The 15,605-nt window shown below is 43.4% G+C and overlaps 1 protein-coding gene across 2 annotated transcripts in view; it reads left to right on the top strand.

The window, feature by feature from the left end:
- C8H7orf57 (chromosome 8 C7orf57 homolog) overlaps positions 1-15,181 on the top strand; it is a 29,454-nt gene extending 14,273 nt beyond the window's left edge. Inside the window, exons 6-9 of one of the 2 annotated variants that reach the window (XM_006074683.4) lie at positions 9,371-9,468; positions 11,016-11,215; positions 12,195-12,209; positions 14,298-15,181. In XM_006074683.4, the coding sequence (XP_006074745.3) occupies positions 9,371-9,468; positions 11,016-11,215; positions 12,195-12,209; positions 14,298-14,344 (360 nt within the window). In that variant the 3' untranslated portion in view covers positions 14,345-15,181. The remainder of the gene's footprint in view (positions 1-9,370; positions 9,469-11,015; positions 11,216-12,194; positions 12,210-14,297) is intronic. The other variant, XM_006074684.4, reaches the window with a different exon arrangement.
- The last annotated feature ends 424 nt before the right edge of the window (positions 15,182-15,605 follow it).

Here is a 15,605-nt window from a genome sequence, read left to right as displayed (position 1 = left end):
TTCAATTTCTGTGCTTGTCATGGGTCTGTTAAGATTTTGTTTTTCTTCCTGGTTCAGTTTTGAAAAGTTGTACTTGTCTAAGAATTTGTCCATTTCTTCCACGTTGTCCATTTTATTGGCATATAATTGCTGATAGTAGTCTCTTATGATCCTTTGTATTTCTGTGTTGTCTGTTGTGATCTCTCCATTTTCATTTTGAATTTTATTGATTTGATTTTTCTCCCTTTGTTTCTTGATGAGTCTGGCTAATGGTTTGTCAGTTTTATTTATCTTCTCAAAGAACCAGCTTTTGGTTTTGTTGATTTTTGCTATGGTCTCTTTTGTTTCTTTTGCATTTATTTCTGCCCTATGTTTTAAGATTTCTTTCCTTCTACTAACCCTGGGGTTCTTCATTTCTTCCTTTTCTAGTTGCTTTAGGTGTAGAGTTAGGTTATTTATTTGACTTTTTTCGTGTTTCTTGAGGTGTGCCTGTATTGCTATGAACCTCCCCCTTAGCACTGCTTTTACAGTGTTCCACAGGTTTTGGGTTGTTGTGTTTTCATTTTCATTCATTTCTATGCATATTCTGATTTCTTTTTTTATTTCTCCTGTGATTTGTTGGTTATTCAGCAGCGTGTTGTTCAGCCTCCATATGTTGGAATTTTTAATAGTTTTTCTCCTGTAATTGATATCTAATCTTACTGCATTGTGGTCAGAAAAAATGCTTGGAATGATTTCAATTTTTTTGAATTTACCAAGGCTAGATTTATGGCCCAGGATGTGATCTATCCTGGAGATGGTTCCATGTGTGCTTGAGAAAAAGGTGAAATTCATTGTTTTAGGGTGAAATGTCTTATAGATATCAATTAGGTCTAACTGGTCTATTGTATCATTTAAAGTTTGTGTTTCCTTGTTGATTTTCTGTTTAGTTGATTTATCCATAGGTGTGAGTGGGTTATTAAAGTCTTCCACTATTATTGTGTTATTGTTAATTTCCCCTTTCATACTTGTTAGCATTTGTCTTACATATTGCGGTGCTCCTATCTTGGGTGCATATATATTTATAATTGTTATATCTTCTTCTTGGATTGATCCTTTGATCATTATGTAGTGTCCTTCTTTGTCTCTTTTCATAGCCTTTGTTTTAAAGTCTATTTTATCTGATATGAGTATTGCTACTCCTGCTTTCTTTTGGTCTCTATTTGCATGGAATATCTTTTTCCAGCCCTTCACTTTCAGTCTGTATGTGTCCCCTGTTTTGAGGTGGGTCTCTTGTAGACAACATATGTAGGGGTCTTGTTTTTGTATTCATTCAGCCTGTCTTTGTCTTTTGGTTGGAGCATTCAACCCGTTTACATTTAAGGTAATTATTGATAAGTATGATCCTGTTGCCATTTACTTTATTGTTTTGGGTTCAAGTTTATACACCCTTTTTGTGTTTCCTGTCTAGAGAAGATCCTTTAGCATTTGTTGGAGAGCTGGTTTGGTGGTGCTGAATTCTTTCAGCTTTTGCTTGTCTGTAAAGCTTTTGATTTCTCCTTCATATTTGAATGAGATCCTTGCTGGGTACAGTAATCTGGGCTGTAGGTTATTTTCTTTCATCACTTTAAGTATGTCCTGCCATTCCCTTCTGGCCTGAAGAGTTTCTATTGAAAGATCAGCTGTTATCCTTATGGGAATCCCCTTTGTGTTATTTGTTGTTTTTCCCTTGCTGCTTTTAATATTTGTTCTTTGTGTTTGATCTTTGTTAATTTGATTAATATGTGTCTTGGGGTGTTTTGCCTTGGGTTTATCCTGTATAGGACTCTCTGGGTTTCTTGGACTTGGGTGATTATTTCCTTCCCCATTTTAGGGAAGTTTTCAACTATTATCTTCTCAAGTATTTTCTCAGGGTCTTTCTTTTTGTCTTCTTCTTCTGGGACTCCTATGATTCGAATGTTGGGATGTTTAACATTGGTCCTGGAGGTCTCTGAGATTGTCCTCATTTCTTTTAATTCATTTTTCTTTTTTCCTCAATGATTCATTTATTTCTACCATTCTATCTTCTATTTCACTAATCCTATCTTCTGCCTCTGTTATTCTACTATTTGTTGCCTCCAGAGTGTTTTTGATCTCATATATTGCATTATTCATTATATACTGACTCTTTTTATTTCTTCTAGGTCCTTGTTAAGCCTTTCTTGCATTTTCTCAATCCTTGTCTCCAGGCTATTTATCTGTGATTCCATTTTGATTTCAAGATTTTGGATCATTTTCACTATCATTATTCAGAATTCTTTATCATGTAGATTCCCTATCTCTTCCTCTTTTGTTTGGTTTGGTGGGCATTTATCCTGTTCCTTTACCTTCTGGGTATTCCTCTGTCTCTTCATCCTGTTTATATTGCTGTGTTTGGGTGGCCTTTATGTATTCTGGCAGTTTGTAGAGTTCTCTTTATTGTGGAGTTTCCTCACTGTGGGGAGGTTGTATGGGTGGCTTGTCAAAGTTTCCTGGTTAGGGAAGCTTGTGTCGGTGTTCTGGTGGGTGCAGCTGAATTTCTTCTCTCTGGAGTGCAATGAAGTGTTCAGTAATGAGTTATGAGATGTCATTGGGTTTGGAGTGACTTTGGGCAGCCTGTATATTGAAGCTCAGGACTGTGTTCCTGTGTTGCTGGAAAATTTGCATGGTATGTCTTGCTCTGGAACTTGTTGGCCCTTGGGTGGTGCTTGGTTTCAGTGTAGGTATGGAGGCGTTTGATGAACTCCTGTTGATTAATGTTCTCTGGAGTCAGGGGTTCTCTGGTGTTCTCAGGATTTGGACTTAAGCCTCCTGCTTCTGGTTTTCAGTCTTAATTTTACAGTGGCCTCAAGACTTCTTCATCTATACAGCACCATTGATAAAACATCTAGGTTAAAGATGAAAAGCTTCTCCACAGTGAGGGACACCCAGAGAGGTTCACAGAGTTACATGGAGAAGAGAAGGGGGAGGAGGGAGTTAGAGGTGACCTGAATGAGATGAAGTGGAATAAAAAGAGGAGAGAGCAAGCTAGTCAGTCATCACTTCCTTATGTGTACTCCACAGTCTGGATCCCTCAGAGATGTTCACAGAGTTATACAGAGAAGAGAAGAGGGAGGAAGGAGACAGAGGTGGCCAGGAGGAAAAAAGGGGGGAATCAAAAGGAGAGAGACAGATCCAGCCAGTAATCAGTTCCCCAAGTTTTCTCTACCATCTGGAACACACAAAGAGATTCACAGAGTTGGGTAGAGAAGAGAAGGGGGAGGGAGGAGATAGAGGCGACCTGGTGGAGAAAAAGGAGAGTCCAAAGAGGGAGAGCAGTCAAGCCAGTAATCTTGCTCCCAAGTAAAAATGGGTACTGAAGATTGGGTTCTTAAAGGTACAAAATTGATATCAAATACCAAAAAGCAAAGATTAAAAATATAGAGTAGAGGTTGGATTTTCAAAAATACAATATTAAAGAAAAGAAAAAAAAGTCACAAAAATTATTAAAAAAGTATATATATATATGAAGTTTGCTTTTAAAAAATAGGATCTCTTTTTTTTTGCAAAGTAATAATAGGTTATAAAAATGAAAATTAAAGGTGTAATAGAGGACTTAAAATTTTTTAAAATTTAAAAAAATGATAGTAAAAATAGTAAAAATATATCTAAGACTTTCTCTGGTGTTGTTGTGGGCAGTGTGGGGTCAGTTCATTTTCGGATAGTTCCTTGGTCTGGCTTATATTTCTCAAGATCTATAGGCCCCTTCCTATGTAGTCAGTACTAACTACAGGGTTTTAATCTATTGCACCTGTCATTTCCAAGGCGGTTCCCTAGTTTTAGCTTCTGTTTGCTGGTCTCTTCAGTGTCTGATTTCCACACTGACACAAGGGGGCGGTGGTGGACACTTTTTTAGGCTCACTTGTTCAGTCGTGCTGTGGGGAGGGAGGGACACTGCTAACAAATAACACTGGCATGTGCTCGCAGTGTCTCAGCCACACTGGGCCTGCCCCCACTCATGGTGCGTGTGCCCTCCCTGCCCACACTGCTCAGGCTCTAGGTTGCTTCACCGGGAACCGTCTGAGGCCGGCCCTGGGCTGCATGCACCTCCCAGGTCTAAGCTGCTCAGGTTCAGGCACTCGGGTAGTCCTCAGAGGCACGGACTCTGTTGGGCCTGCATTTTGTGCCTGTCCCAGGTCTGAGCAGCTCAGGTGACCAGGTGTTTGGCGAGTGCGGTTGCTGCAACTTATCTCCTTCCCCATCCCTGCCGCTCGGTTTTCTGGGTGTACAACCAGCACACCTTCTCAGGCGGATGTTGACCATCCAGAATCCCAAGAAGTCTTAGTTAGTGAAGAAGCCTGCTTGCAGTTTGGTAGATAATGCCACTCTGGGGCCGTGATTGCCCCCTTCCAGCTCTGGCTGCCTGTCACTGGAGGGGGATGGTCTGCAGCCGGCTAGCTCTGTTTAGTCCTTTGTTCTGTGAGCGGGCCTGACGGTGTCTTAGGTTAGGGCTTTGGGCGTGGTAGCTCTCGGGCAGTCTGGTTTGCTAGGGCAAGTTAGTTCCCTCAGATTGCCCTCGGGGCATTCAGGCCTGGTCCTTACTCTAAGCAATGCAGCCCGCGCCTCCTTGCCCAGCCCCTGCTTGCTAGTGGCAGGTGCAGGCGTCTGCGCTGCTTCTCCACTGGGGGAGTTACCGCTGGACATGTAATCTGTGGGTTTTAATTATTTATTTATTTTTCCTCCCAGTTATGTTGCCCTCTGTGGTTCCAAGGCTCATGACAGACTCGGCAGTGAGAGTGTCTCCTGGTGTTTGGAAACTTCTCTCTTTTAAAAACTCCCTTCCCAGGACAGAGCTCCATCCCTACCTCTTTTGTCTCTCTTTTTGTCTTTTATATTTTTTCCTACCTCCTTTCAAAGACAATGGGCTGCTTTTCTGGGTGCCTGATGTCCTCTGCCAGCATTCAGAAGTTGTTTTGTGGAATTTACTCAGCGTTTAAATGTTCTTTTGATGAATCTGTGGGGGAGAAAGTGGTCTACCCATCCTATTCCTCCGCCATCTCAGGACCGCCCGCCCCTTTTCTCTTTATGAACATCAAACCTGTGAGGTGAGACTGCCTTTTGTTTAAGGAGCTGACATGGGGAAAGTTGGCCACCACTTCTCATCTGCCCAGATAGGAAGGGCGTTATCCAGTTCCTGAACGAGCCCATTCTGTTTGACGGTTTAAGGTAAAATTCCCCAGAATACTGTGTGGACAGGAAGGGAAGAGGAGACAGTGCTTCGCAGCTGCACAAACCCTGCAGGTGTATTTGACCTTGAAGGAATGCTGGCTCCAGGGTGACACACTTTCAAGGCATTTTTGTTTCACGGGAGCCATGGAAGGCCATCCCTGGTTGGTGGCTTTATGGTGGTGTTTCAGTTCAGAGGCCATTGGTCACAGCTCCCGGGACGTGGGGATCTGTGGGTGAGCTGGCGATGTTCATGTTAAAACTAGCAGCCGTGTCCTGGTGATGAGCCAGCCTTGCCACCGTCACACTCACACACACACACACACACACACAACAACAACCCTGCCTTGCCAGGGAGTAGCCTTGCGGCCCACTTCCCAGTGTCTAGTTGGAGGAGAACCCTTGGAAGTTTATTTTGGGGCTTGGAAAATTGAGCCCCATGTGCAGGGTCAGCTGCCTATATTTAGCTGGCTGTTTGCCCCCAAGACACCCAGTCCCAGCCCTGAACCTGCGTCTTGGCATTTGCAGAATCACTGAATGAGCTGCTCTCAGGAACATGCATGTTCCTGGCAACACCTCCCAGAAATACCCAGAGCCTTCGGATAGATGGTAAACAGGGTCGGTGCACATGCCCTGTTAAAGGCTGAAATGCTGCATTGCCCCCAAACCATGGACAGGGTCATCCAGGGGCTGAGAAAGTGCAGGGCTGAGAAAGTGTGGGGAGCAAGCCCATTCTATCCTGTGTTTCTCTGCACAGGTGAGGCTCAGTTCAGTTCAGTTGCTCACTCATGTCCAACTCTTTGCAACCCCATGGACTGCAACACCCCAGGCTTCCCTGTCCATCACCAACTCCTGGAGCTTGCTCAAACTCATGTCCATCGATGATGTCATCCAACCATCTCTTCTGTCGTCCCCTTCTCCTCCTGCCTTCAATCTTTCCCAGCATCAAGGTCTTTTCCAATGAGTTAGTTCTTCACATCAGGTGGCCAAAGTATTGGAGTTTCAGCTTCAGCATCAGTCCTTCCAATGAATATTCAGGACTGATTTTCTTTAGGACTGACTGGTTTGATCTCCTTGCAGTCCATGGGATTCTTCAAGAGTCTTCTCCAACACCATAGTTCAAAAGCATCAGTTCTTTGGCACTCAGCTTTCTTTATAGTCCAACTGTCACATCCATACATGACTACTGGAAAAACAATGGCTTTGACTAGGTGGGCCTTTGTTGGCAAAGTAATGTCTCTGCTTTTTAATATGCTGTCTAGGTTGGTCATAGCTTTTCTTCCGAGGAGCAAGCATCTTTTAATTTCATGGCTGCAGTCACCATCTATAGTGATTTTGGAGCACAAGAAAATAAAGTCTCTCACTGTTTCCATTGTTTCTCCATCTATTTGCCATGGAGTGATGGGACTGGATCCCATGATCTTAGTTTTCTGAATGTTGAGTTAAAGTCAGCATTTTCATTCCTCTTTCACTGTCATCAAGAGGCTCTTTCGTTCCTCTTCACTTTTTGCCATAAGGGTGGTGTCATCTGCGTATCTGAGGTTATTGATATTTCTCCTGGCAATCTTGATTCCAGCTGTGCTTCATCCAGCCCAGCATTTCACATGATGTACTCTGCATATAAGCTAAATAAGCAGGGTGACAATATACAGCATTGATGTACTCCTTTCCCAATTTGGAACTAGTCTGTGGTTTCATGTTTGGTTCTAACTGTTGCTTCTTCACCTGCATACAGGTTTCTCAGGAGGCAGGTCAGGTGGTCTGGTACTCCCATCTCTTTCCATGTTTTTTTCTATGCTTTTTCTTTTTTTGCTTTTTCTATGATTCAACAGATGTTGGCAATTTGATCTCTGTTTCCTGTGCGTTTTCTAAATCCAGCTCAAACATCTGGAAGTTCACAGTTCATGTACTGTTTAAGCCTGGCTTGGAGAATTTTGAGCATGACTTTACTAGTGTGTGAAATGAGTGCAATCATGTGGTAGTTTGAGCATTCTTTGGCATTGCCCTTCATTGGAATTGGAATGAAAATTGACCTTTTCCAGTCCCGTGGCCAGTGCTAAGTTCTCCAGATTTGCTGGCATATTGAGTGCAGCACTTTCACAGCATCATCTTTTAGGATTTGAAATAGCTCAACTAGAATTCCATCACTTCCACTAGCTTTGTTCATAGTGATGCTTTCTAAGGCCCACTTGACTTTGCATTCCAGGATGTGTGGCTCAAGATGAGTGATCATACCATTATGATTATCTGGGTTGTGAAGATATTTTTTGTATAGGTCTTCTATGTGTTCTTGCCACCTCTTCTTAATATCTTCTGCTTCTGTTAGGTCCATACCATTCCTGTCCTCTATTGTGCCTGTCTTTGCATAAAATGTTCCCTTGGTATCTCTGATTTTCTGGAAAAGATCTCTAGTCTTTCCCATTCTATTGTTTTCCTATTTCTTTTCTTTTTTTTTTTTTTTTGGCATGGATCACTGAGTAAGGCTTTCTTATCTCTCCTTGCTTTACTTTGGAACTCTGCATTCAAATAGGTATATCTTTCCTTTTCTCCTTTGCCTTTCGCTTCTCTTCTTTTCTCAGCTATTTGTAAGGCCTCCTCAGACAACCTTTTTGCCCTTTTCCATTTCTTTTTCTTGGGGATGGTCTTGATTTCTGTACAGTGTCACAAACCTCTGTCCATAGTTCATCAGGCATTCTGTCTATCAGATCTAATCCCTTGAGCCTATTTGTCACTTCCACTGTATAATCATGAAGGATTTGATTTAGGTCATACCTGAGTGGTCTAGTGGTTTTCCCTACTTTCTTCAATTTAAGCCTGAATTTGGCAATAAGGAGTTCATGATCTGAGCCACAGTAAGTTCCCAGTCCTGGTTTTGGTGACTATATAGAGCTTCTCCATCTTTGGCTGCAAAGAATATAATCAATCTGATTCTGGTATTGACCATCTGGTGAATGTCCATGTGTCGAGTTGTGTCCTGTGTTGTTGGAAGAGGGCGTTTGCTATGACCAGTACATTCTCTAGGGAAAACTCTGTTAGCCTTTGCCCTGCTTCATTTTATACTCCAACTCCAAATTTGCCTGCTACTCCAGGTATCTCTTGACTTCCTAGTTTTGCATCCCAGTCCCCTTATGATGAAAAGGACATTACTGGGGGGTTTTTGGGTGTCAGTTCTAGAATGTCTTGTAGGTCTCCTTAGAACCATTCAACTTCAGCTTCTTCAGCATTACTGGTTGGGGCATAGACTTGGATTACTGTGATATTGGTTTGCCTTGGAAACAAACAGAGATCATTCTGTCATTTTTGACAATGCACCCAAGTACTGCATTTCAGACTCTTTTGTTGACTATGATGGCTACTCCATTTCTTCTAAAGGATTCTTGCCCACAGTAGTAGATATAATGGTCATCTGAATTAAATTCACCCATTCCAGTCCATTTTAGTTCACTGATTCCTAAAATGTCAGTGTTCACTCTTGCCATCTCTGGTTTGGCCACTTCTCATTCACCAGTCACATCCTCAACTGGGCGTAGTTTTTGCTTTGGCTCCGTCTCTTCATTCTTTTTTTTTTTTTTTTTTTAAGTTTTATTTATTTAATTATTTATTTAACTTTACAATATTGTATTGGTTTTGCCATACTTTGACTTGAATCCGCCATGAGTGTACACGTGTTCCCCATTCTGAACCCCCCTCCCACCTCCCTCCCCATCCCATCCCTCTGGATTATCCCAGTGCGCCAGCCCCGAGCACCCTGTGTCATGAGTCAAACCTGAACTGGCGATTCCTTTCACATATGATATTTTACATGTTTCAATGCCATTCTCCCATATCATCCCGCTCTCGCCGTCTCCCACAGAGTCCAAAAGACTGTTCTTTACATCTGTGTCTCTTTTGCTGTCTTGGATGTAGGGTCATCATTACCATCTTTCTAAATTCCATATATATGTGTTAGTATACTGTATTGGTGTTTTTCTTTCTGACTTACTTCACTGTATAATAGGCTCCAGTTTCATCCACCTCTGTGTCTTCATTCTTTTGAGAGTTAATTCTCCACTCTTCTCCAGTAGCATATTGGGCACCTACCGACCCAGGGAGTTAATCTTTCAGCGTCCCATCTTTTTGCCTTTTCATACTGTTCATGGGATTCTCAAGGCAAGAATACTGAAGTGGTTTGCCATTCCCTTCTCCACAGGTGAGGCTGCCAGCCATCAAGTCCAAGTATCCAAGCAAAGTGGGGACCCCTCTTGGCCACAGAGAGCCTTCAGGAAGCAAACTGTCCTTTCCACCCATGTAAGTGCATGGGCTGGGCAGCGCAGTCTGGATTCGGTGTGGGTTTGGTCTTTGGTCCAGGTGACAGGCACCCTCCCACACCACAGGCAGATGCTGCCTAAGGCTATTCACCTCCCAGCAGCAGGCTTCAGGGGTGTCCCTGCAGTTGCACAACCTCCCACGGCCCGGCCTGTCCACTGGCCTCTTCTCCCATCTCCCCTTCCCTCCTGACGCCCCCGGACCCTGTGGCCCCCTCTGTCCCCTTGTCGTCTCATGCGCCTGTGAGCGCAGGCTGAGTTCTCTCCTCCATCAGCCCGAGTGCTGCCTTCCCCCTCTCAGGAACCCCCTCACCCAGGCTCACCCTGTCAACCTGGGACCACTCGGCCTAATACGTGTGTGCTGCTCAGTCCTGCCGCCTTCTGTCCCTGGGGCCTGGCCTCCGGGGTCCATGCAAGTGAGCCCCCAACTCTGCATTCCGCTGGAGCATCCATTAGGTGCCCTGACGTGTGGGTAGTTGCCCGGCTGGAGAGAGGGCCCCTGATGCCTTCTATTTCTCTTCACTTTCCCAGAATCCCATTTTAGTGCCAGAACTAATGCCATTAATTGTCTGACTAATTCTTCAAATGGCTTCTCCGCTAGTGGGCGGAGGGGAAGGGGAGCGATCAATCAGTTACATTATGTGTGACAAATGTCATGAGAGCGCTGCACTCAGACTATGAGGGAAAAAAAATTCTATCATCTACCTAACTGTCCATCTCTCTGTCTATCCATTTGTCCTTCTATATATTCCCCTATCATCTATCATCTATCTGTCATCCATCTTTCTGTCCTCTCTACCCATCCATACCCCCATCTGTCTATCATCTATCTATATCTATATTTCCATGTCTATCTCTCTGTCTATACACAGAAACAGGGAGAGCCATTCAGAGCCATTAGGAAGACCCCTAATAACAACAGACTGATTCACAAGTCAGAGCCTGAGGCTCAGAGGGAACAGGTGATGTAGGTGCCCTGTTTGACACCTGAGTCAGTGCTGCTTTGGCCATGTCGATCTCCTTGCCTCTCCGAACGCAGGTTGTGATAGGTCTGTAAATATACAGCCACAGAGGTAAATGGAGAGAAGGCAAAGCTGTGCAAAGAAGCAGAAGATAATCTGTAATGTGAACTGGGCAGAACTCACTAAGAAAATAATAATTTGTTGCAAATTGGTAGAGTCTGAGTTACTCATCCTTCCCCAGGGACAGGGCAGTGCTTTCAGGAGAAAGCTTTCCGGAGAATACTGGAATTCTGCTTCTTCTCATTGGCTGTTCTGAAGAAAAGCTTTTGGAAGCTGAACTAAGTGTGAGCTGAACCAAGTATAAGTGTCCAGGGCGTGCTTGCTGGTCACTTCTTTATGTTTAAAAGTGGAGAGAGATTGAGAAAGAGGTGGAGAGAGGCAGGGAGAGAAGAGAACCGTCTCTATTATGTCTTTAGGAACAATAACACATGTAATTTACCATGGATATGTTTGCTTCTGGATTTTCATTCACCTTTTTACTTAAGTACTTAATTTTTCTCTTTTTGAGACCTGGTCAAAGACCCAGTTCACCTACAAACTTTTCGAAACTGATTAGCAATGGATATAAGGATGAGTGGTTACAGCAGCAAGCGGACTCAGACAAGAGGGCCCTGCAGACCCCTCAGTCCTCTGTCTCATCTCCGTCCCCACTGGACGCTGAGCCGCCCGCAGACCCAGAGGCTCCCGGAGACACCACGGAAGCCGCAGGTGAGGAGCGTGGCCACCGAGGCCCCTTGTCTCATTCACTGTATCATAATGAGCGATCCAAAAGCCACATAAAAAACCTACAGAAGTATCGAGGTTACAGGCACACATGAGGATAATATGTATTTTATTTTTTCCCCTCTTTATTTGGATGAATAGCAAAAGTCATTATTTCTGTAGCTTTACATTTTCTTTTAGTTGTTGAAAATTCCGACGCTTCTTGTGTTGTACCACACCCATAATATCGATTTTAGTCTCCTGGATCCAAAAGGTTCTGACCCAAGCAATGATCGGCCTTCTCTGGGGCAGCTTCAGGAAAAGCCATGGTTTCTGAGAAGCACCAGCAGTTCACGTTGAAGTCGTGCCATTCTCAGCACTTCTTACACTTTGTCGTTAAACTTTACATGTCAACAGTTTAGTCCTTTCCCTGAAATTTGCTACCCAGAAACTCTATTTGATTTTTAACAATCGCAGTCACAGGGACAGTTGGTCTTATTTTTTGGCCATGTCCGTCTTCAAGTCTATCGAGTACTATGCTTAGTTTCTGTTATTCAGTCGCCAAGTCATGTCCAGCTCCGCGACTCCATGGACTGCAGTAGGCGAGGCTTGCCTGTCCTTCACTGTCTCCCAGAGTAGGTAGCTCTAGGAATTATTGACTGTTTACCTTTAGGAAACATATTTTCACCCTGAGGCTTCAGTTCTTCGATTAAGGAGGCAGGAACTGTGTTATGTCTCTCCAAGCATCTCAAGTGTTTTATGTGAGATTTTATATATAAGTGTGATCTCTGTGCACCTTCCTGTCCAGTGGGCACCTCACTGCCCCAGCCACTGTCTTAATGACACGCTGTCTCCACTGTCACCGTGATGCCATCTTAAGTCATACAACCTTTTACTAATTTTTAAGTAATTATTAAAAGTAATTCTTTTAAAATTAGCCTCTCTTATTGAATTGAAAAACTAACATACTTGTTCTTTATTCCAGAGTCTGCTCCTCCGAGTGAGTATTTTTAGAAACTGACCTGCGTCCAAATAGAAAACGTGTCTCAGACACACAGAACAGTTGATGGACATAGTTCTCGAACCTGAAGCTGATGTATCTCAGAAGCCTGTGAGATCCCTCTCCAAACTGCTGGTGTCCTAACTACGAAAGCTGGTGCCATCTACCCCTTTAAAAATCGAGTTCTAGCAACAGGGTCTGGGGACAGCAAAAGAAGGAGCACTTACGTTATTACAATAAGATTAGTCTTTTATGCACATCACACAAGATAAAGCATAGTTCAGTTCACTTTAGAGACCTACATTTTATTAGGCACTGTGTGAGAGATGTGGGTTTAAATAATGGTAAAGAAGTGAAAGGGGCTTCCAAGATGACTCAGCGGTAAAGAATCAGTCAGGAGACACAGATTCAGCCTCTGGGTCAGGAAGATCCCCTGGAGAAGGGACTGGCAACCCACTCCAGTATTCTTGTCTGGAGAATCCCATGGACAGAGGAGCCTGGCAGGCTACAGTCCATGGGGTCACAAAAGAGTCAGATACGACTTGGCAACTGAGCACAAAGAATGAAAGGCCACGAGAGGGCCCCAACTTAAATACAGATGTGGCAGGCACCAAGGCCCGCCTACGGTCTCCAAGGGGTTTTATTGTCGTTTTTCTGCATCGTCTGAAGTAGATAGAATTTACTTAACCACCACCAAAATATCTTATCTGGTTAAAGAACATTAGTCTAAGGTTATATACTTCCAACTGGGAAATAAATCATTGCACGTGTTATATAATATCCATGTGTTTGAATTGCAGCAAGACCCTCTGAACCTCAGAGGAAATTTTTCACAGTTCAAAATTAGTGCTTGGGGCTGGTGCACTGGGACGACCCAGAGGGATGGTATGGGGAGGGAGGAGGGAGGAGGGTTCAGGATGGGGAACACATGTATACCTGTGGTGGATTCATTTTGATATTTGGCAAAACTAATACAATTATGTAAAGTTTAAAAATAAAATAAAATAAAAAAAAAAAATTAGTGGAAGACCGAGTTGGCAGGAAAGGCCCTGTAACTTGGCAGAATCACCATGCAGTTGAGCCAACCGGCCTCTGAGCATTTCCTGGGTCGCTGAGCATCCCTACCTGGTGCCGACCCTCCCTCACCAAGACTTCTGATCTGCTGGGTGCTGCGGCTGACCTCGGCCACACTGCCCAAGGCCTCCTGGTTCTCCTGTCCATATCGGCTTTTCACTTGATAAACAGCAGTTGCCCACCCGGAGCATGTCTTTTCTTTCCATGGAAAGCACCACCTGCCCTCCACCACAGCCAGCCGCTGCAAGCCTAGACCTTATCAAGGCTTCTTGAATGTGTTCTCCCTCAACTAGACACAGAATTACTGTTTTTCACTGCAATTTTTGCAGCCACTCTAGGTGTTTCTGACACTGCCAGGCAGCTGCCTTTAGGTGAGCGGCACTGTGTTGAGCATTTTTGGTCAGCAGAGCCTTCTCAGCACATGCGGGACTGACTCAGGGACCACCAGCTGCCTGCGACTTGGAAGCCGGTGTTTCTGACACGTGATTAGTCCTTGTGGGTAGGACAGTACACTGGAATTTTATGTAGACTACAGTTATAATCCGGTAAATAGGCTTACTACTTTAGTAAATCAGTACAGAGACATTTCTTTTCTTTTATTTAAAATAAATTAATAAGTTAGGGACTTCCCTGACAGTCCAGGGGTCGATTTCCCCTTCCTATGCAGGGGTTGCAACTTTGATCTCTGATCAGGAAGCTAAGATGCCACCTGCCTCCTGGCCCCCCAAAAAACAAAACATGAAACAGAAACAATATTGTAACAAATTCAGTCAAGACTAAAAAATGGTACACATGAGCCTCTCAACCTTCTGACATGGCCCACACTCTGTCTGGGGACCCTGTTTCTCTCTAAATAAACCCACTTCTTACCTATCAAAAAAAAACCCAAAAGATGGTACACATTAAAAAAAATTAGCTTGCAAAAAAAAAATACAATTAATAGGTTAGATTTTTAAATTTATTAAACAGGCCATCTTAATATCTTTCTCGTCAACTCTTTGTTTTACATTGCAGGTTCAGCAGCACCTCCACCTGACTCAACGCCCGTGGAGCTCAAATAAACCCGGACGTAAAGGGCATCCTGGATCTATGTTACGGCTATAGTCACAAGTCCCCTGTTATAGTTTATTAACACAGATTTTACAGAGTGACCCGTCTTAGAACAGATGTGAACTCCCTGCTGCATGGCGGTGCTGGTGTTGGGTTTTGTTTCTTGCGTCTCTCTGGGATGGCAGGCAAGTGGCCTTTGCCCTGCTGCGCCTTGCTGGCCTGGGATGTCTCAGGGCCGCTTCCTCCCCATCCTCAGCAGATAGCACGTCACCTCCTGCTGTGTGAGCCTCTGTGGGCCCTACCTCTTTTGAAATCAGCGGTTTAGATGCTTAACTGGAAAAAACTCACCCAAAAGCTTTTTCACTGTTTTGGTCCTGAAATTTTTGTAGAAATAATTTTTCTGTTACAAAACAGCATTTAATTCCAGAATATTGTGATACAGTTTATATTAAGAAAAAGATTGATTTGTTATACCTTGAAGTTTTAAACATTTAATATAAAAACATTGCAGCATTTTCTAGTTTTAAATGTTTGATAATATTTTTTGCATCAACTGAAATTCATAGTAGCGAACATTTATTGTTTTGCATTAAATAAAAATGTTTAAATACTTAATTTAGTATTCTTAACAAAAATGTTTTAATACAGAGACAGTGCTCTCATTTTATAAATTTCATTGCCATTTAAATGTAAGTAATTAGCATAAAATGTAGTTTTACATTTTGTACATTTAATTCATTAATAAAATAATAATTTTCTGCTGGAAGATTTTCAGACAGCCAAGTAAAGCCAGAGATATTTTAGCTTCTTTCCCAGAATAAACTTATCATGTACTTGCTCACCTCAAATTGAGGTTTTCAGTTAATTCTTCATTTAAGGACACTGAGTTCAGCACATTGATCTGTATCCTTGAATCAGCCATAGGGAGATTGTGAGTGGTGTGTGCGCCGAACAGAGAGAGTTCGCTTTAGGGGAAGGTGCCAACTTTCTTTCCTTTGTCACCTTTTTCTTCCTCTTCTTTAAAACCTACCCCATCCTCACCCTTCCCTCCTCAAGAAAAAACCATCAGGAACAGATACAGTAGCTTAGTGTTAGTTGCTCTGTCGTGTCCAACTCTTTGTGACCCTATGGATTGTTGCCCACCAGGCTCCATGGGGATTCTCCAGGCAGGAATACTGGAGTGGGAGAAGATCCCTTCTCCAGGGGATCTTCCCGATCCAGGGATCAAACCTGGGTATCCTGCATGGCAGGCGGATTCTTTACTGTCTGAAC

This window comes from Bubalus bubalis, chromosome 8 (genome assembly GCF_019923935.1).
Source record: "Bubalus bubalis isolate 160015118507 breed Murrah chromosome 8, NDDB_SH_1, whole genome shotgun sequence".
NCBI classification, from domain to species: Eukaryota; Metazoa; Chordata; class Mammalia; order Artiodactyla; family Bovidae; genus Bubalus; species Bubalus bubalis.
The sequence above is the reverse complement of the archived record's forward strand: the minus strand, read 5'-3'. Positions and strand labels throughout refer to the sequence as shown.